Source organism: Mobula hypostoma, chromosome 2 (genome assembly GCF_963921235.1).
Source record: "Mobula hypostoma chromosome 2, sMobHyp1.1, whole genome shotgun sequence".
Taxonomy (NCBI): Eukaryota; Metazoa; Chordata; class Chondrichthyes; order Myliobatiformes; family Myliobatidae; genus Mobula; species Mobula hypostoma.
In genome coordinates this window covers 237,439,710-237,462,821 of record NC_086098.1, presented here as the reverse complement: position 1 = coordinate 237,462,821, position 23,112 = coordinate 237,439,710, and the positions used below count along the sequence as shown (strand labels likewise).

Sequence of the window (23,112 nt, the reverse complement as noted above, 5' to 3'; positions counted from 1 at the left end):
TGGCCAAAAGGCAGTGAGAATGTTGATTTCCGTTCCACAGGGATGGATGTAAATGAAGAGCAGAAGTGCCGGAAAACGAGGAGTATAAGGTTCCAGTGATGGTGGTGTGTGAGTGCCGACGGACGAGGAAGGCTCAGGGCACAGAGAGCAGAAAAGCGGAGGAAGATGTCGGTGTCGATTTAACTGTAATTCTGATTGAGGCTGCTAGGCGCCACGTTATCAGCGACCATTCCCCCCAAAGTACTGCCAGCAGCCGAGTCAAGACAACACACGATAAATCTATCGCCGTTTCCTCTTTTATTAAGAGTTGTTTTCCACAAGTTCAATCACAGGACAGGAGATCGCTCCTGATTCTACACACAGCGGTAGTTCGGACACAGCACAGTGGGGATAATTCTACACAAAATTATCTGTCGCAAAAGATGGAGGAGTATTGCCAACTTTTCTAAAATTATAGAACATTCTGATTGTTTCCATAAGCGAACATTACTATACAATTACATTGCAATGGGCTGCTGCACAGCCCCAATCATTGCTTCACTGCATTAAACAAAAACAAACAATTCGCGTGTGCTGCCAGCCGGCACACTCTCACTGTGCACAGGCGGACGAAGAGATGGTGTTGCGCAGCGGCGAGCTCAGCGAGCTGTGGCTCACGCTGCAGGAAAACTCGAGCCCTTGTTCCAGGCAACGGTGGTTACCCGCAGGTAACTGCTCAGCCTGTAGTTCTGGTCGGTGTCCAAGGAGACAGCGCCTGTCGTCACGCCGCTCTCTGTCTCAACTCCATCCACGCTCCAGCGCAGCACTACCAAGCCCGGCTTAAAGCCACTCACCAGACAGGAGAGAGTGGCCGAACCCGTGCCGGTCTGCTCCAGAGAGGGAGGGAGTGGCAGAACCGAGGGCTCCCGGGAATCGCTACCTGTGTATGAGAGGAGATGAAGGGGAATAGAAACAGTATTATTTCATGGACTGTTCAGAGATAGAAACACCAGAGCCGAAACTAACATAGGAATTGCAACACAGTATGAGGCACATGTGACCTCTCCGGTACAAACTTTTGAATGAAGAGTTGCCCTGATTATTCGCAGTCTTGAGCGGCTACGGTGTGACAACATTTATTTAAATACAATAGTTTTGAATCGACTCTGCTCTCGGTATGCTTTGTGTCAAAAGATAACTTCAACAGTACTCAATTTCTTTGCTCATTGCCCACACCGTGCCCATATGATTGGTCCCTCTAGTGAGACCAGTTCCTTGTTCTTCTCCAAGAACTCCCCAAATTTTGAACTCTTAGGGCAATAACTGAGAATATTACACCTTCAGTTAATGAAAGAATGAAGGCTTCTTGGGATGACCCGAGTTCGGGAAAGCTCATTGTATATCCAAGACTAGGTACCCAGAGACAGGAAAAAGAGCTGGTCTGTGAACTGGTGAGAAGCGGGGATAGGCGAAACGACTCGTTCAGAACCAGATTGCATTCCGGACCCGTACTAACCCACCTATTGCAGCTCGACTCTGACACCAGCCTGTTGTCTGCCCAGCATATTCCCCTAGTATATAATATTTTCAGTCCGATGTTTTCCTCCTGTGTTTTCTGCAATCATAATGACAGGGCAGTTCTTCATCACAAACTGCGAATTGCGTTAGCTTGAAGCAGTAAATATCCCACGCTGTGGTCCAGGATTTACGGCACCCAGAACAATTCTGGAATATTCACGACAAACATGTTCTCAGAAATGGTGAATGAAGAGTGAAGGATAGATGTCATGCTTATGGTAGCGATCATTTTCCCAAATTATGTTTGAGAATTTTTCAAGAAAGTATGAGAGAAATTACAAATTTTTGAGGAAATTACAAGTAGGCTAGACAAGGGATGTTGTATATTTGGATTTTCAGAAGGCCTTTGATAAGGTACCACAGGTGAGGCTATATAACAAGATAAGAGTCCATGGAATTACGGGAATGTTACATACGTCGATAGAGCGTTGGCTGATTGATAGGAAACAGAGAGTCGGAATAAAGGGATCCTATTCTGGTTGGCTGCTGGTTACCAGTGGTGTTCCACGGGGGTCCGTGTTGGGGCCGCTTCTTCTTACGTTGTACATCAGCGATTTGGATTATGGAATAGATGGCTTTGTGGCTAAGTTTGCTGATAATACGAAGATGGGTGGAGGCGCCAGTAGTGCTGAGGAAATAGAGAGTCTGCGGAGAGAATTGGATAGATTGGAAGAATGGGCAAAGAATTGGCAAAAGAAATGCAATGTTGGAAAGTATATGATTGTGGACTTTGGCAGAAGAAATAAACGGGCAGACTATTACTTAAATGGAGAGAGAATTCAAAGTTCTGAGATGCAACGGGACTTGGGAGTCCTCGTGCAGGATACCCTTAAGGTTAACCTGCAGGTTGAGTCGGTGGTGAAGAAGGCGAATGCAATGTTGGCATTCATTTCTAGAGGAATAGAGTATAGGAGCAGGGATGTGATGTTGACGTTCTATAAGGCGTTGGTGAGACCTCACTTGGAGTACTATGGGCAGTTTTAGTCTCCTTATTAAAGAAAGGATGTGCTGACGTTGGAGAGGGTACAGACAAGATTCATTAGAATGATTCCGGGAATGAGAGGGTTAACATATGAGGAACGTTTGTCCGCTGTTGGACTGTATTCCTTGGAGTTTAGCAAAATGAGGGGGGACCTCATAGAAACATTTCGAATGTTGAAAGGCATGGACAGAGTGGATGTGACAAAGTTGTTTCTCATGATGGGGGCGTCCAGTACGAGAGGGCATGACTAAAGGATTGAAGGGCGCCCATTCAGAACAGAGATGCGAAGATTTTTTTTTTTAGCCAGATGGTGGTGAATCTATGGAATTTGTTGCCACGGGCGGCAGTGGAGGCCAGGTCATTGGGTGTATTTAAGGCAGAGATTGACAGGTCTCTGAGTAGCCAGGGCATCAAAGGTTATGGTGAGAAGGCGGGGGACTGGGACTAAATGGAAGAATGGATCAGCTCATGATGAAATGGCGGAGTAGACTGGATGGGCCGAATGGCCGACTTCTGCTCATTTGTCTTATATTCTTAGAGCGATACGATCGACAGTCAAGATTTTTTCCCCAAGGGCAGAAATCTAAGCCAAGAGGAGGACATTTTATAGGAGAACTGCGGCGAATGTTTACTTTGTGTACAGAGTGTAGCGTGCATGAGCTGGAGGAGGTAGATACGATAGGGTCGTTTCAGAAGCTGTTAGACGGAGATAGGATGTGCTGAAAATGAAGGGATATGGAGTATGTGTAAATAGCAGGGGTTGGTTTAATTTGACATCATCCAGGTCCGCTGTAACAAGATATTGAATGGTTCTCTGGCACGCTAAGATAGACGATTCACCTCACAAATTGCTTCCTTATGATCTTGCAACTTATCTACCTGCATTGCACTTCCTCTGACACTGTTACTTTTTATTCTATGTTAAGCTGTGTTTAACTCAATGCACTGTCATCACGTGATTTTGATGGACAGTATGCAAGAAAGCCTTTCAATGCATCTTGTGAAAAGTGGCAAAAGTAAACCAATACTAATAATACAAAGTACGGGGCCTATTGTGTTAAGGAGAAGGGATGTCGGAAAATATTGAATTCTGCTACACCGACTTAAGTAGAACAATATTGTCCAGCAAAAAATGTTCACAAGTCAAGCAATCAGTAATTTGACTTTTCGGGCTGACTCGATGTGCTGAACGGCCTCCTGTGCCAGACTGAAACAGATGGAAACTCCCACAGTGTAGATATATGACAAGTCTCCCCTGGACGGAGTTTTATCCAGCTGCGGGGAACGAGAGTGGCTGTAGTAGGAATTGTTTGGAACAGAATGAGGGAGACACTTACTCTTAATATCCAGGATAGTGCCTTGACCGAAGATAACTCCATTATCCCACCCTGCACAGTAATAGACGGCGGAATCGCGGGGTTCCAATCTGCTGATGGTCAGGATGTGACTGTTGCTGGAAGAGTCTCTGGACAGTTGAAAACTTTGAGTGATCCCTGTCCCTTGGGCAATACCATTGTTCGTGTAATGTTCTAACATACACTCCGGTCTCTCCCTGGGACGCTGTCGGTGCAGGCACATGTAGTAACTTCCAACATTACCGTTCTGTATCCGACACTCTAAGCGGACGGTTTGTCCTGCGGAAACAGGTCCGGACATTGGGGGCTGATTGAGCACTGCGGCCGCGTAGATATCTGCAATGAATCACAATAAAACCACTGGGTGACTTGTAGCAAAATAAAAATCAGCAGTAATCCCAGTTTTAACGGATAATCATCCGACTCTCAGCTGTTAAATGAATCAGCAGAACCCACAGGAGATGCAGCGCTGGGGACATTCCTCCGGACAGGTGCAGACAGCGAGCACCCAAAAATTCCGACCGAACCATGCGTTGTTCTGCAAACTTCGGGAACTGCTCCGGTTTCAGACTCTGCAAACTGGAGTCTTCAGGTCGGTTTATAAATTGGGATGTAAATGAGTGTGCGGCGCCAGGAAAATAATGTGGGCGGTGATTAACTTGCTGACCTTCGGAAACTTTGAATGGCCACCTGGCTGATTTAAATCCTTAACTGCCAATGTCAACGTTGTTTCATATTCAGTTGTATCACATATCCAGACCTGCAGAACTTTGGACAATACTCAGGTTAAAATTTTAGATATTCTTTCGGCTGCTTCCCTCAGAAACAATTGGGGTGGTGATTCTGGCACTCGGCCGCTCGTCTCTGCTCAGAATAGCTAATGAGAACAAAATATTTCAAGGTCACATCAAATTCCCTATGCCATCCCAGAATTACCACGACAATGCATAGGTTCCTGTCTGAAAATATGTCGTTCCTGCAGAAGGCAAGTGGCTGCTTTGCTTGTGAGAGAATAAAGTTTAACCATAGAAACCATAGAAAATAGGTGCAGGAGTAGGCTATTCGGCCCTTCGAGCCTGCACCGCCATTTATTATGATCATGGCTGATCATCCAACTCAGAACCCTGCACCAGCCTTCCCTCCATACCCCCTGATCCCCGTAGCCACAAGGGCCATATCTAACTCCCTCTTAAATATAGCCAATTAACTGGCCTCAACTGTTTCCTGTGGCAGAGAATTCCACAGATTCACCACTCTGTGTGTGAAGAAGTTTTTCCTAATCTCAGTCCTAAAAGGCTTCCCCTTTATCCTCAAACTGTGACCCCTTGTTTGTCGTTAAAACGCGTAAGTCCCAAGCGACAAGTGTTTTTTTTTTCCTCTAAAGGCTCTATATCGGGCCTGGGCAGAATTTAATTTAACGCCAGGCATTGGGTTTAATAATTGTGCAAAGGTGTTACAGTAGAACGCAATTAACGCACCAGGGCATTCGGTTGCTCTTCCCGGCAGTGAATCTTCCGCGCATCATTATATGGGAATTGGGGATGTTCAGCAATAATTGCATCGGTGATGCTAACGGCTACAGAAGCTGGAATCTGGAGCAATTCGAAAGAGCAGGAAGAACTGAACGGGTCAGGTAGCATCTATGCCGGGAAATGGAGAGTCGCCGTTTACGTCCGAGAACGTTCATCTGAAATCCCATTCATTTAATCTTCCAACCGTGAGATTTTGAAGCATGTAACAAGACTCCGAAAAATAGTCAGACAAGACTGGTAGGAGCAAACATCAGTCTGACTGCATTAGCTCCAGAAATGGTCCCTGTCAACAAGAAAGGATTTGACTGCCGGGCCCCGACGTTCTATGATCTTTTTTCGCCATCATCATCCAGAGAAGGACCACTGAACGGAAACCACTGATTAATTAAATTGAGGCTTATTAATTAGACCGTGGTCACACGCCTCGGATTATAAAATTCAACGTTGAAAATAAATTTACTGTCAAAGTGCGGTAAGTCATCATATACAATCCCGAGTTTCACTGACTTGAGGGCATTCGCAATAGATAAAAAGGAATACAATGGAATCAGTGAAAGAGTAAACAGTAAGGCGAACAAACAAACAATGTACAAAATAAGACAAACTGTGCAAATACAAACAGACAAATAAATACATACATAAATGAATAACTAGATGGATAAATAAATATTAATTTGCCTTACTTAAACATTGACTTCACACTTCATGTCAGCCTGTCGATCTTCTGGCCATGTCACTCAGACACCTGTAGCAATATCTATTTTCTGACTGCGTGTGTTGGATCATTACTTTATCTAATGTGTATGGCTTTATCTACTGTGTTTTTCAACTTGGGCTCAGAAGAAGGGTGGCTCGCTTGTGTGCATGTGTATGGATCATTGGCAATAAACTTTAACACGAACTTGCACACATGACCTCACCTTTTCCACATTGTCTTCGGTAATATGTATTCCTGCCTGTTTTCCTAACCTGTAGACATCAACTCAGTCATTCTGCACTGTCCTGATAACCCTGATAATCAACAAACATGGAAATATCACACTTCGTTCCCTTGTCCAAGTGTTTGGACGTACAGTGTAAACAACTAGATTTCTTTTTCAGCATCTCCTGCGAATCACTTTACAGACGGCCTGCTGATAATCAACATGCACTGGGCCGCTGATTGCCAATCTCTCTACCGCCTAAGTTATGACACAATTACAAAGAGATCACCAAGAGTTTTGCCGATCACGTTTTCTAACCCTGTTTCCCGGATGATATGCAGGCCCTTCCTTAATGTGAGGACAGCGAGGTTATAATTGATCAAAGTTACAGGAAAAAAGTTACCCCGAAGTCGCAGGCGGCGAGTATCTAGGTGACTGTCAGGAGAAATGGAAATGGGCAGTTCGAGCAGAGAATCCTCTCAAAAACAAGAATACCGCTTCGGATACTTTGTGGAGGATGACCCCCCGTGAGAATGCCACGGCGACCTGGTTGCAGGCGCTGAGCATGGGTCCGTGGTGTAGAAGGAAAACAGAGAGCGGCAGTGATAGGGAACTCAATAGAGAGGGGAACAGATAGGAAGTTCTGTCGACTTGAACGGAACATCCGGATGGTTTGTTGCCTCCCAGGTGCCAGGGTCAGGAATGTCTCAGAGAGGCACAGAGAGAGAGAGAGAGAGAGAGAGAGAGAGAGAGAGAGAGAGAGAGAGAGAGAGAGAGAGAGGGAGAGAGAGAGAGCGCAGCCAGATTTCTTGGTACATATTGGTACCAATGTCATGGGAAACAAAAGAAATGATGTCCTGAGAAAGTGAAATTAGAAAGCTGAGAAGCAGGACCTCCCGAGTAGTCATTTATGGATTGCTGCTTGTGCCACGCGCCATTGAAGGTAGAAACAGGAGGACTGTTTGGCAGCGGGCAGGGATTCATGTTCTTGGTTAACTGGAATCTCTTCTGGGAGAGGTATGACTTGTTCTAAAGTGATGGATTGCACCTGAACTCGAGAGTGACCAATATTCTCGCGGACATGTTTTTTAGGACTGTTGGGGAGAGTTGAAACGAACTTGGCAGGTTGGTGGGAACCGGTGTGATGGGTCTCTGCATAGGATGGATGGTAAAAAGAAGTAAAGATAGTGTGCTCCTCAGATTGTCAGAACGGGCACTGCAGGTGATGGAACTTAGCTGCAGACAGCAGGCTAAGTATCAAATTATTAGGAACGCAGAATCCGAAAGGATAGCAAATGCGGTACCCGAGGTGTTGCATCTAAATGCGCGTAGAATAAGAAATAATGTGGACCATCTTGTTGTAAAATATTACTGATTGCCGGTATGATGTTGTGTCCAACAGTGAATCGTGGCTGAAGGATGGTTGTACTTGGGCGCTGAATGTCCAAGGTTACACGTTATGTCGGAGGGATAGGAAGGTAGTCAGAGGGGGTGATCCGGTTCTACTAGTAAGGAGCAGCATAAAATCAGATGTGACATAGGATCGGAAGATGTTGAAACATTGTGGGTGAGTTAAGAAACTGAAATGGTAAAAGGACATTGATGGCACTTATGTGCAGGCCTCCCAACGGAAGCTGGAAGGTGGACCACACGTTGCAACAGGAAATAGAAAAGGCGAGTCAAAGGAGCAATGTTATAGTAGTTACGTGTGATTTTAAAATGCAGGTCGATTGGGAAAATTAGGTTGGTAATGGATCTCTAGAGATTGAATTTGCTAAATACGTAAGAGATAGCTTTTTAGAGCAGTTTTTCGTGGAGCGGACGAGAGGTCAGCTATTCTGGATTGGGCGTTATGTAATGAACCGGAGGTGATTACGGAGCTTAAGGTAAAAGAACCTTGAGGAAACAGTTCTCGCAATATAATTTTGTTCAACTTGAAATTTGACAGAGAGAAACAGAAACCTGGTGTAGCTGTATTTCACTGAAGTAAAGGAAATACAGTGGTATGAGAGAGGAGTTGGCCAAAGTAAATTGGAAGGGGCTGCTGGCCAGCATATCAGTAGAGCAGCAATAAAGTGCATTTCTGGGGAAATGAGGAAGGTGCAGGACATTTCTATTCCAAAAATGAAGAAATGGACAAATGATAAAAAAGCGCAACTCTGGCTGACAAGGAAGGTCAACGCTATTGTACAAGCAAAAGAAAGGGCATACAACAATGCAAAATTTAGTGGGAAGATAGGGGATTGGGAAGTTTCAAAAAACCTACAGAGGGCAACTAAAAAAAATCATTAGAAGGGAAAAGATAAAATATGAAAGCAAGACAGGGAATAATATCAATATGGATAGTGAAAGTTTTTTCATGTATTTTAAAAATAAGAGAAATGAGAGTGGATAATGGACTTCTAGAAAAGGAGGCAGAAGAAATCTTAACGGGGGACACGGAGATGGCTGATGAACTGAATGAGTATTTGACGTCAGTCTTCACTGTGGAAGACACTATCATGGTGCATTATGGTGTAGTGTGTGAAGGAAGATCAATGAAATTGACAGGTTTTCGATTGGACATGGCATCAAAGGTTATGGGGACTAGACATGGCATCAAAGTTTACTTGACCAAAAGCACCTTCTTAATCATGTCGCCTGCATATAGTGTTACGTTGTCCTGTAGTCCCAACATATTTCCGGACGACTTCCTTGGCCTTCTCATACAATTTCACCGACGCTTTATTTATTTACATTCCAGTATTTCCATTCTCAATGTGAAATTTATCGAAGTTAACCATTCCATTTTAAACTCCTTCTTACATATTTATAGTGGCAGTTCTGGTGGGTTTTAAGCACAAAATATTCTGCAGATGCTGGGGTCAAAGCAACACCCACAACACGTTGTAGGAACTCAGTAGGTCGGGCAGCATCCGTGTGAAACGATCAGTCAACGTTTCGGCCCGGATCCCTTCGTCAGGACTGAAGAGGGAAGGGGCAAAGGCCCTTCTTAGTCATGACGCCTCCATAGAGTGTCACGTTGTCCTGTCGTCCCAATATATTTTTTCGGAAGACCTCCTTTGCCTTCTCATATAATTATAGGGCCTCTGCCCCTTCTCTCTTCAGTCCTGACGAAGGGTTCCGGTCCGAAATGTTGACTGATAGTTTCCCGGATGCTTCCCGACCTGCTGAGTTCCTCTGGTGGGTCTTCACGTCTCCAACTACGCCACTCCAGCGGGATATAGCAAGGGTAAAATATAAGCAAGCTATACTTCCACTGATATTGGTGAGACTACAACTAGAGATCATGGTATAAGTGTTGAATGTTTAAAGGAAACATCGGGGGAAACCTGTTCTGCAATGAAACCCAATTTCCCTCGGGATTAATAAAGTATGACTATGACTATGAATATGGATGCTGATAGTGTAGAAAGAGTTACCAAGTGACTTGATAGACGAGGGTCGATTTCAATATTTAAGGGAAATTTGGATGGAGGGAGAGGTATGGATGCCGATGGTCCAGGTGCAGAATTACGGGACTAACCATATTAATAGTTCGGAACAGACTAGATGGACGGAAAGGTCTGATTTGGTGTTATGGTGCTATATTACTTTATGAAATTCCATGTTTATTTTAATCGGGTCCTCAGCACACTGGGGCACAAACAGCAAATTTAACCACATATAGCAGTGATATTATACCTGAGTCTGATGCTGATCCTCACTCTGATGAAGGATGTAATTAACAGCGACCCACGTAGGGTGCATCAATCTCCCTTCTCTTGCCCATGATTTAGTTAATCACCACCCAGCCTTCATCCTGCCACCATCTGTTGGATTTTGTGTAATAGATTGCAAGAAATTTCATCCAATTAAATGTTCGACTGATGTGACACGGTATCAATGTCTAATAACGCCACTGTGAAACATAGGCTTCTTCTTATTTGTGAAATGTTACAGTTCAATATCCTTCAGTTCGGGTTGTGTAAGGCCTGTTCTATCGATTACTTCTTATTGGATATTTAGAGATGGTGATTAAAATTTAAAATACGTGTCGTTCATAACCTGGGATATGGTCATTCTCGTGACTGTAGATCACTGGTCAGTCCACTTAACCCCTCCCTCATTCAGTCAGGGGCTTTCAATTTTCTCTCCCAGGGCCGTGTGATTTTTTTTAGCCGGCGACCAGAGTAGAGGATGGGATGGATAGATAGATAGGGGCGAACTGTCTGTGTTGTGAGCAGCACTGATGCAGCTGCGAACCATGTCACCTCCCCACGGGACCGGGGCGGTGTTTCCACGGCCTTTATTTAGCGACAGTTGCACAAATTGCTGCTGTTTCTGTCCTGTTTGTGAAGTGGTGCAGGTGGCGCGGTCACGTGGTCCCGAGACGGTGGGGCGTTGATGAGATACGACATAACTTTTTTTTTAAATTCTCTCAATCTGAGAAACTTCACTAATAGGAAGAAACACATTCTGAAACTAAATCATAAAAATAAAAGCTTACTCAATTGTAATTATTGGGACAGGAAATGAATCGAGGGATAGAGGGACAGGGAAAGAGAGAGGTTGAATGAGTTATGGGAAACAGTAGAGACAGAGGGTCAGACAATGAGAGCGGGGAGGGAGAGAGAGATGGGCTGAAAGAAAAAGCGCTGGGAAGTAAGGCAGAATGATTAAGATAAGATTGTGAGCGTAGGGATTGGGTGTGAAAGATGGGGAGAGACAGAAAGGAGCGAGACTGAAGGAGGGGAGAGAGAGATAGAGGCAGCAGAGAAAAGGAGAAACGAAGAGGGAGAGAGGGAGAGCGCGAGGAGCGAGGGGGAGGGAGTATGCGTGTATGTTTTGTGTGTGTGTGTGAGAGAGAGAGAGATAGAGAGAGAGAGAGAGAGAGCGAGAAGTAGGTTTGACAATAGCCCAGAGGGTGGTCATGGGCTCGGTATCTCTGTCCATCTCTGAGGAACCCGATAAATGTTTCAATACTAGACACAGAAGGGAATGTATAAGTTCACGCATAGTCTCGTGCACCTGCTTCGCTGTTATCCAAGATCTGAAATGGTCATAACACCAGCACTGCCCTACCGATATACGCAGCGCTGTATCACGTTGTGCACAGACATCTATCAGTCTCCTCCTAGACGCTAGTTGGCGACTAAAAATGCACGGGGCATTTGGAGAGAAAATTGATAGGCCCTGACTGAGTAGCGTCACGTCATCGTTCTTCATCCTATCCTCCATAGCACATCCCACCGAAAGAGATTTTGTGTCCTCTTTGTATTATAATCAGTATCTTGTCTTTTGGTGTTTTCACCTTTCAGTTCCCCGAAAACTACTTGATTTCCCTTTCCCGACCTGTCACAACGGGCCATTTCTCTCCTCCAGAGAGCATAATCAGCATGGGGCAATTTGATACGAAGACACACCTGTTTCCTGTACTGAACAATTATCATCCAACCAAAATGCCCCGTCCTCAAACCAACATTATCTCCCTCAGAGCTTGTTGTACTTGGGTGTCATTAACATGCGAAGGAAGTATGTGATCCTTAGTTTTATTTGTTGTTACTAACTTAAAACATATTTTGTCCTTACATGCCAGTCCTTACAATAAATAATATTTATTGGAAGCCCTAGGAGTGGTGGTTGTTGAGCCTCACTGACAACCAACTATGGCATAAATTCCCTGTCCAAGACAGCCGCGACATTTAGACTTACAGAGCTACACAGCACGGAAATAAGCCCTACTGCCCAACTTGACCATTTGTCGGGTTATTAAATATATCTACCACTGTTCTTCGAATCTAAGTGTCCCTGTTGGTCGTGCAGCCTTTGCTTCCCTGGGGGAGAGGACTGACTCAAAGACATGACCTTATCTGACTGAATAGTGCCACATCAACAATCTCTCACTGAATGTCAGCATAACCAAAGAACAGTTTATTGACTGCAGGGGGAGGAAGTCGGAGGTCCTTCAGCCAGTTCTCATCAGGAGATCAGAGTTGTTATCATTTCTGTCCAGGGTCCAGCCCACTATCGCTATTACAAAGAAGGCACAGCAGGGCCCCCACGTTCTTGAAGTTTGCAAAGCTTTTGCATGATATCTAACAAACTTCTATTGATGCATGATTGGGTCTATATTGACGGCTTGTATCACTGCCTGCAATGGAAACACCAGTACACTTCAACGGAAAAACCTACAAAAAGTAGTCGAAAAAGCCGAATCAATCACGGGGAAGTCCTCCCCACTATTGAAAACACCTAAAGCGGAGCAGTCGCATGAAAGCAGCAACCATCATCATGGACACCCTCCCCACCAACCCCACATGCAAGCCTTGCTTTCTTCTCGTTGATGCCATAAGAAGGATGTACATGAGCCTGAGATCGCATAACACTATGAACAGTTGTTGGACAGTTATCACCCTCTACTATCATCTTCTACTATCAGACTCTTGAAACAGAGGGAACAACTTCACTGAATTTCATTCACACCAACACTGAACTGATTTCGTTATCTATGGACACATTTAAGAGTTCTGTAGCTCTGGATCTTAACCTTTATTACAATTTTATTTATTATTATTTTTTGTATTTGCACATTGGTTCATTGTCCGTCTTTATTGCCTGCCGTTGTTCATTGATTCATTTGCGCTTCTTTGTATTTACTCTGAATGTCCGCAAGAAAATGAATCTTGTAGGGGTATATGATGACATATATGAACTTCGATGCTAAATTTACTTTTACTTTGAGGCTCAGAAGGAGTAGTCAAACTTTCTGAAGTTTAGTGAAATGAGAGTCAATCACATAATACATTACCATATTGATAGCAAAAGGGACACAAAGTCTGTCATATCTGTTGGGATGGGGGAGATAGGGTGGGGGTTAAGCGATGGTGGACAGGCTGGCAAACTGTGATGTCACCCAGTTCAGTCAGGAGCTGACAACTGATGAATTTCACTCTCTAATAGCCCCTCCAGATTCCAGGCTGGAATTTATATATGTTTAGACATAACGTGATTCAGTATCATTCATTTTGCCACTGGTGTCCCTCGGACTCTCTATTCCAAAACACTGCCCAGGTTCCTACAATTTAACGCGGAATTTATTGTAGTTTACCTTCCCAATGTACAACATCCCAACCGCGACTACCACTTTCTCTTCCAAATGGTTATTAGAGTCGAGCAATCGTAGAGCCAGCACATGTTCCTGTTGTACACCATTGATAGCAGTCATCCAGCGTGTAAAGGGATGCTTCACTACCGCTCTGAATCGAATGCCAAACAAACTTTTTTAGGTAATTGGCACACTCATCCTGGGCCTAAAGTTATCCAGGCTTCCGAACGAGCTTACCATGCGGATCTTTGACAAAGAGCTTGCTAAATACCACCTAAACTCCAAGAGATTCATTCACAAAAATCCGAGTTCACCAAAAAGGCCTTACTCTGGAGTGCTGCCATCCTTCTCTTCGATACATTCCTTCAGTCATCCATTGACTGTTTATTTCTTTCATGCTTGAAGGGTTATCACACTTTGTGGTCTATCCCTAATTCAGGCATATTTCGTGATTGGAGAGCACGCCGACCTCATCAATTTTGCCTCCAACTTCAACGTTGCTCTCAAATTTACCTGGTCTATCTCCGACACCTCTTTCTCCTTTCTCGAACTCCCTATCTCAATCTTTACAGACAAGCAAATCTACTGATGTAAATTATAAACCTACTCACCCTCACAGCTACCTGGACAATACCTCTTCTCACACGGTTACTTGTGAAATTGCTATCACCTTCTCTCGATTCTTCCGTCTCCGCCGCATCTGTTCTCAGGATGAGAACGAAAATGTCCTCCTTCTTCAAAGAAAGGGGCTTCCCATCCTCCACCATCAACGCTGCCCTCAACCGTATCATTTCCATTTCAAGTACGTCGGCCCTCGCCCTGTTCTCACGCCATCCTATCAGGGATAGGGCTGTTAGCAAGTTTTGAGGAAAACGCCACCTGCCTAAAAAGGCGCGGTGGAAAAGGTGAATGCCTGAGGATTCAGTACAATATAGGATAGTGTTAGGGAAAGCAACCAGAAGTCATAATACATGTAGGGACCAACGACATTGGCAGGAAGAGCGTTGAGGTCCTGAAGTCTGAGTTTCGGGAACTAGGGAGAAGATTGAGAACAGGGCCTCAAGGGCGGCGTTCTCAGGATTGCTGCCAGTGCTACCGGACAGTGATGGTAAGAATTGGAGGAGATGGCAGTTGAATGCGTGGCTGAGGAGTTGGTGCACGGATAGGGTTTTAGATTTTTAGATCATTGGGATCTCTTCTGGGGAAGGTGGGACCTGTAGAGATTGGACGGGTTGCAACTGAACCCGACGGGGAGCAATACCCTTGCAGTCGGGTTTGCTAGCATGGTTCGGGAGGGTTTAATCTGATTTGCAAGGGGGATGGGACCCAGAGCGATAGAGCAGTGAAAGAAGTGCTTGGAGTAAAGCCAGATCTAACATATAGAGAGGCTTTGAGGAAAGAGAAGCAGAATAAACGGTGTAAAGGCAGTAAAATAGAAGAGCTGAAGTGTGTGTACTTCAATGCAAGAAGCATCAGGAACAAAAGTGATGAACTGAGAGCTTGGATATATATATATATGGAATTATGAGGTAGTGGCCATTACAGAGACTTGGCTGGCACGAGGGCAGGAACGGATTCTCAATATTTCTGGATTTCCGTGCTTTAAAAGGGTTAGAGAGGGCGGAAAAAGGAGAGGAGGGGTGACATTACTGGTCAAGGATAATATTACAGCTACAGAAAGGGTGGGTAATGTAGCAGGATACTCTTTTCAGTCAGTATGGGTGGAAGTCTGGAACAGGAAGAGAGCAATTAGTCCATTGGAGATATTCTATAGGCCCCCTGGTAGCAGCAGAGATACAGAGGCGCAGGTTGGGAGGCAGATTTTGGAAAGGTGCAAAAATAACAGGGTTGTTATCATGGGTGACTTTAATTGATTGGCACCTGATTAGTTACAAGGGTTTAGATGGGGCAAAGTTTGTTAAGTGTGTCCAGGACGGATGCCTCTCACAGTATGTGGACAGGCCGACTAGGGGAAATGCCATACTAGATCTAGTACTAGGTAATGAACCGGGTCAGGTCACAGATCTCTCAGTGGGTGAGCATCTGGGGGACGGTGACCACTGCTCCCTGGCCTTTAGCATTTTCATGGAAAAGGATAGTATCAGAGAGGACAGGACAAGTTTTAATTGGGGGAGGGCAAATTATGAGGCTATAAGGCTAGAACTTGCGGTGTGAATTGGGATAATATTTCTGCAGGGAAATATACTATGGACATGTGGTCGATGTTTAGAGATCTCTCGCAGGATGTTAGGGATAAATTTGTCCCGGTGAGGAAGATAAAGAATGGTAGGGTGAAGGAACCATGGGTGACAAGTGAGGTGGAAAATCTAATGAGGTGGTAGAAGGCAGCATGCATGAGGTTTAGGAAGCAAGGATCAGATGGGTCTATTGAGGAATATCGGGAAGCAAGAAGAGAGCTTAAGAAGGGGCTGAGAAGGGCAAGAAGGGGGCATGAGAAGGTCTTGGCGAGTAGGGTAAAGGAAACCCCCAAGGCATTCTTCAATTATGTGAAGAAAAAAGGGATGACAGGAGTGAAGGTAGGATCGATTAGAGATAAAAGTGGGAAGACGTGCCTGGAGGCTGTGGAAGTGAGCGAGGTCCTCAATGAATACTTCTCCTCGGTATTCACCAATGAGAGGGAACTTGATGATGGTGAGGACAATATGAGTGAGGTTCATGTTCTGGAGCATGTTGATATTAAGGGAGAGGAGGTGGTGTTGGAGTAGTTAAAATACATAGGACGGATAAGTTCCCGGGGCCTGACGGAATATTCCCCAGGCTTTTCCACCAGGCGAGGGAAAAGATTGCTGAGCCTCTGGCTAAGACCTTTATGCCCTCATTGTACATGGGAATGGTACAGGAGGATTGGAGGGAGACGAATGTTGTCCCCTTGATCGAAAAAGGTAGTAGGGATAGTCCGGGTAATTATAGACCAGTGAACCTTACGACAGTGGTGGGAAAGCTTTTGGAAAAGATTCTTAGAGATAGGATCTATGAGCATTTAGAGAATCATGGTCTCATCAGGGACAGTCAGTATGGCTTTGTGAAGGGCAAATCGTGTCTAATAAATCTGATAGAGTTCTTTGAGGAGATGACCAGGCATATAGATGAGGGTAGTGCAGTGGTTGTGGGCAGAGTACACAGTAAATGGCAGGATACTTGGTAGTGTGGAGGAGCAGAGCGATCTGGGGTACATGTCCACAGATCCTTGAAAGTTGCCTCACAGGTAGATAGGGTAGTTATAAAGCTTATGGAGTGTTAGCTTTCATAAGTCGATGGATAGAGTTTAAGAGTCGCGATGTAATGATGCAGCTCTATAAAACTCTGGTTCGGTCACACTTGGAGTACTGTGTCCAGTTCTGGTCGCCTCACTATAGGAAGGATGTGGAAGCATTGGAAAGGGTACAGAAGAGATTTACCAGGATGCTGCCTGGTTTAGAGAGTATGCATTATGATCAAAGATTCAGGGAGCTAGGGCTTTACTCTTTGAAGAGAAGGAGGATGAGAGGAGACATGATAGAGGTGTACAAAATAATAAGAGGAATAGGTAGAGTGGATAGCCAGCACCTCTTACCCAGGGCACCACTGCTCAATACAAGAGGACATGGCTTTAAGTTAAGGGGTGGGAAGTTCAAGGGGGATATTAGAGGAAGGTCTTTTACTCAGACAGTTGTTGGTGCGTGGAATGCACTGCCTGAGTCAGTGGTGGAGGCAGATACACTGTGAAGTTTAAGAGACTACTAGACAGGTATATAGAGGAATTTAAGTTGGGAGCTTATATGGGAGGCAGGGTTTGAGGGTCGGCACAACATTGTCGGCCGAAGGGCCTGTACTGTGCTGTACTATTCAATGTTCTATGTTATATGTAGGGGTGTCTTACAGCGGACTGAAAAGATACAGTATATAGACATTAAGAAAAAGGATGTGCTGGAGCTTTTGGAAAGTATCAAGTTAAATAAGTACCGGGACCGGACGCGATATACCCCAGGCATCTGTGGTAGGGGAGGGAAGAGATTGCTGATCCTCTTCCAATGATCTTTGAATCATAAATAGGGTCGGGAGATTTATAAGGTTGCAGATATTTTTCCTTTATTCGAGAAAGCGGGTACACATAGCCCAGGAAATTATACACTAGTTAACCTTGCTTTATTGGTTGGTAAGTTGATGGAGAAGATACTGAGATGCAGGAATCTTGAACATTTGGAGAGGCATAATAAGATTGGGAATAGTCAGCATGGTTTTGCCAAAGGCAGGTCGTGCCTTACGAGCCTGATTGATTTTTTTCAAAATGTGACATATTGATGAAGATAGAGCAATAGATGTAGTGCATTTAGATTTCAGTAAGGCATTTGATAAGGTACCCTATGCCAGGCTTATTGAAAAAGTAAGGACGCATGGGATCCAAGGGAATCTTGCTTTGTGGATCCAGAATTGGCTTGCCCAGAGAAGGCAAAGTCTGCTTGTATATGGGTGACATTACGCATGGAGTTCGGTGACCAACGTTGTGCCTCAGGATTCTGTTCTGGGACCCCTTCTCCATGGTTTTTATATATGACCTGGACGAGAATGTGCAGGGATGGGTTAGTAAGTTTGCTGATGACACAAAGTTTGAAGCTGTTGTGGATCGTGTGGAGGGATGTCATTGGTTACAGCGGAACATCAATAGCATGTAAAGCTGGGCTGAGAAGTAGAAGATGGAGTTCAACCCGGATAAGTGTGAGGTAGTTCATTTTGATAGGTCAAACATGATAACAGAATATAGTATTAATGGGAAGACTCCTGGCAGTCTGCAGGAACAGAGGGATCTTGGGGTCCGAGTCCATAGGACACTTAAGGCTGCTGCACAGGTTGACTGTGTGGTTCAGAAAGCATACGGTGCATTGGCCTTCATCAAACGTGCGATTTAGTTTAAGAGTCCTAAGGTAATAATACAGCTTTATGGGACCCTGGTCAGACTCTACTTGGAGTACTGTGCTCAGTTCTGGTCACCTCACTACAGGAAGCATGTGGGAACTTTAGAAAGAGTGCAGAGGAGATTTACAAGGATGCTGGCTGGACTGCGAACATCTCTATGAGAGTTGTTTGAAGGAACTTGGCCTTTTCTCCTTGGAACGACGGAGGATGAGAGGTGACCCGATATAGCTGTATAAAATAATGAGAGGCATTGATCATGTGGATCGTTGGAGGCTTGCTTTCGGGGCTGAAATGGCTAAAACGAGAGGGTACAGTTTTAAGGTGTTTGGAAGTAGGTACAGAAAAGATGGCTGGGCAATTTTGTCATGCAGAGGTTGGTGAGGGCGTGGAATGGGCTGCCAGCGACGGTGGAGGAGGCGGATATGATAGGGTCTTTTAAGAGACTCCTGGATAGGTCATGAAGCTTCGAAAATACAGAGCTATGGGTGAGCCTACGTAATTTCCCATGTAACTACCTGTTCGGCACACAATCATGGGCCGAAGGGCCTGTATAGTGCTGTAGGATTTCTATGTTTCTATGAAAAAGATACTGAAATTATTCCCTGAGAGTGAGTCACAGTAACCACAGATTCGAAACAGGGAACGAAGGAGCTTTGTGCAAGAGGTTGTTCTGATCACGAAGTAAAGCCCAAACGATCTGGAAGATCTACAATGAGTAGTGTATTGAACAAAACAACACAGGAACATGCCCTTCGGTCCACAAAGTGTTCGCCGAAGACAGTGACAAATTAAACTTATTCTCGTCTGTCATATTCATGCATTTGTCGAACAGACTCTGTATATGGTTCTGTATATGCTGGGAAGTACGCAAAATGCTGGAAGAAGTCAGCAGACCAAGCAGCATCTGTGGAAAGGAATAATTACAGATTGACTGATTACCCCCCTCCATAGATGCGGCCTCCTGAGTTCTCCAGCATTTTTGTTTGTTTTCCTAAACGCCATTATCGTAAACACATCCAAAATCTCCCCCAACAGCCTGTTCAAGGTACCCATCAATCCATGTGTAAAAATACCTGCTCTATATATCTCCTTTAACCTTGCTGCATCTCATCTTAAATCCTCAGGCATTAGACATTTCCATCCTGCGTTGCATCAATGCTCGGACACTCACTATCTTTCAAGTTTTTAGCGGGTCGTCTCTCACACTCTGACTCTCCTGAGAAAACAAATAAAATATCCATCCTCTCTATATGGCTCATGCAACCTAATCCAGGCAGAATCCTGGCAAACCCTCTCTGCACCCTTTACAAAGTCCCCGCAGCCTGCCTGCAATTGGGCGCCCAGAACTGCACACAATACATTAGATAGCTTAAACAAACTTCAATACAGCTGCAACATGTCACCCCAACTCATATTCTCAATGCTCCGACCAATAAAGGCACGAATTACATATGTATTGTTTTCCACCTTATCTACATGGTGGCTACATTCGCTTTTCGGACCATAGGAAACGGGAGTTGAATTATGGACTTCGATCCCAGGAACTCTCTGTAGTTTCAGGATTTTAGGTGGTCTGACATTAGCGGTATAGTTTGTCCCTTATATTTGACCACTTCCGTACCTGTAGTGTAAAACCTCACATGTTTACGCGGAATAAATCAATCCCCAGCAGAAAAGATTCTGCCAGTGCTGGAAACACACACATAAAATGATGGAGGAATTCATCAGGCACACACAGACTGCTGGAGGAACACAATAAGCCAGGCAGGATCGATAGAAAAGTGTACAGTACACGTTTCGAGCTGAGGTCCTTCAGCAGGGTCCTGAACATGTGTTTATGTGTGCATGTGACGAGCTTTTCGACCAAAATAATAGACCCAATTAGTGCAACCGTACACTCAATATAATCGGTTTATTATTGTACCGATGAACGGTAAAATGTTATGTTGTTTTTTGCGTCCCATCTATACAGCTCATTTTCTCACATCAGTACAACTTGATCGCTGGCTACTCCCACCATAGCTTCCTCCTCCCTCTACCCTCATCAATACTTCACACCTTCCTCTTAACCTGCGTACCCAGCTTATGTTTAACTTCAAAGCTATGTAACTGTCCAGAAGGAATCCCGAGAGGAAGGGAGCCGCGGTGCCCACTGTGCCGTCTTCAGGCAAAAAGTTAAACTGAAGACTGTCTATCCATTGGCACTACACTGAAAACAAGAAAAACTGATCCATTCGGAGCAGTCAGCATTACATAGCCGATTTGTGGGAGCTCTCTGTGTACATGTTGGTCGGTGCTTTCTCAACGTTGCAATCTTGATTATAAAAACACTCCGTTGTGTTTGGAAAGGCGTGCAGGAGGCGTGGAAAATGATGGAAGCGTGAGATTGTCATTGATAAAACTCGTTGGGAAGGGAGTTCGTAAGCTACATTCAAATGACCTTGCCTGACTTTTCTTCCTCATTGATTCGCTTTTCATACCATAAGAAAATGGAGCTGAATTAGGCCACTCGGCCCAGAAACTCTTACGCCATTCCATCGTGGCTGATTTATTTTATCTCTCAAACCCATTCTCCTGCCTTCATACCTTAACCTTTACAACCCTTCCGAGTCAACAACCTATAAATCTTCTCTTTAAGTATACCCAATGACTCGGTCTCTACAGTCGCCTGCGACAATGGATTCCAAAGATTCACCACCCTCTGGCTAGAGAAATTCCGCCTCATTTCTGCTATAAAGGGACATCTCTCTATTCTCAGGCTGTAGCCTCTGGTCATAACCTACCCCATTCTTGGAAACATCCTCTCTATTTAGGCATTACAATATTCGGCAGGTTTCAATGAGACATCCCCCCCCCCATCATTTTTCTTTACTCCAGTGAGAATACAAGCCGATATCTATCGAAGCACATCATATGCTAACTCATTCATTCGGGGAATCATTCTTGTCAACTTCCTCCAGACCATCTCCACTGCGTGCACATTCTTTCATCGACATGTGTTCTCAAATCTTCTCATAGTACCCCAAGTGATGTTTCACTAATGCGTTGCAAAACCTCAGTATTGCATCGTTTCTGTTATATTTTAATTGATGGCCCTTCGCTTCGGCGTCCGCTGCCCCTCGCCCGGTTCCAACATAACTATGGCAACCTGGAAACATCTGCCCATTCACCCTATCTAAAATGTTAAACTTTAAAATTAACCTCGACGAGGTCGCCGGCCCCACAACTCGCTCACTTTACTTCTCTGTACAAAGTTTTCCCGGCATCACTAGGCTTTGCTGATAAACCTGAACAGACTTCTGCCCACATTATAACACCCTAGGTTGAGTACTGTGTAGTGTACTGTAAGTGTGATCTCAGCAACGCTAGTAGACGTGTATTTTTATTTGTTTGCAAACCCCATTCTATCTGCAGGTCCTTGGCCCCGAGTAAACAGGAAACCCGCAGCGCGCCTCTGACTGTTTCCAATATAAGCGAGCATTAAATAGTAAGCGTTGCATTTGTTTTTCATCATTGCAAAATATTTCACCACTCCCTTGCATGGACCTTACAAAGCGATGAACACGCACCTGCGGTTAAAACGTAGAATTTAACTTGGTCAAGAACAATGAGATGCTTCGCGGTCTTTGAGTTCTCCTACCTACTGCAATATTAGCGACCAGTATGCCGTGCGGAAAAGAGTTTGGGCAGCGAATTCAGAAGACATTCAGGAGAAATTTGGTAGAAAAAAAAGGAGTTTCTAATACCAGCGGTCATACATTTTAAGGAGAAAGGGGGTAATTTCAAAGGAGATGTGAGGGGCTGGGATTTTACACAGATAGTGGTGGGAGCCTGGAATTTGCTGGGGTGGTGGTAGATGTAGACACATTTGGAACTTTTAAGACACATTTAGATGGGCGCGTGGACGTGAGGAAAATGGATATTATGTCGGTAGAAGAGATTAGATAAGCAGTTGATTATTAACGTAATCAGTGCTGCACAGCATTGTGTGCTGAAAGGCCTGTTACTGTGCTGTACTTTTCTATGTTCTATGCTCAATGTTTTGTTTAGCTACCGATGGTCAATAATCCAAGAAGGTAGAATGAGGAAGGTAGATTACTCGAGCGGCAAGGTGCGATCAATTTATTCTTACCTTACCAGGGATTGCAATAACTGGAGGGATTTCCAATGGTGCATTAAGAAATGAATTTGGATAGAACTATGGGATTAGGGTAGCGAGTAGTGCAACTAATTGTTCAGAGTGAGCTCACTACTCTTTCTGTGTTCCGAAGAGCTAATTTGTAAAAAAATATGGCGCTTGGTTGGAGTCTCGTCATGTTACCGGCGAGTGGACCTGATGCCAGTTCTCCCGAAATAATATCCAACAACTGTGGCATGACGGCAGGGCCGGTCTCTGGGAACAGGGGAGGGGTTCGCATTTAATACAAAATGCTAAGTTATCGTGTTCTTTAGCACATGAAAATGCCCCCCGAACGAGGGAGAGATAGATTCAATTGTTGGCCAGACCATAGTAGAAATCCCAAGCGAACACTGTTTCAAGATTAATCATACTTATGGGATCGGGTTAAATCTCATTAAGTAGGGGCTGGTAACACGCTGGCGGAAAAGTGTAGTGCACTATTTCAACTGCGAGGTATCCAGTAATCACTCGGATTTTACCTTTAATAATGTCGGGCCACTAGGATGGTAATCTGTGATGAAATCCTTCCGTCCTCATTCTGCGTGTCTCATGCCGTCTTGTTCCAATTCCCGCTAATTCAGA

At 44.6% G+C, this 23,112-nt stretch overlaps 1 gene segment (V, D, J or C); it reads right to left on the bottom strand.

Annotated features, from left to right (window-relative positions):
- Positions 1–653: 653 nt before the first annotated feature.
- Positions 654–4,373, bottom strand: LOC134337242 (immunoglobulin lambda variable 5-37-like). The segment is given in 3 exon segments: positions 654–919; positions 3,877–4,230; positions 4,319–4,373. Coding segments are annotated over 3 exon segments (675 nt in total).
- Positions 4,374–23,112: the final 18,739 nt, after the last annotated feature.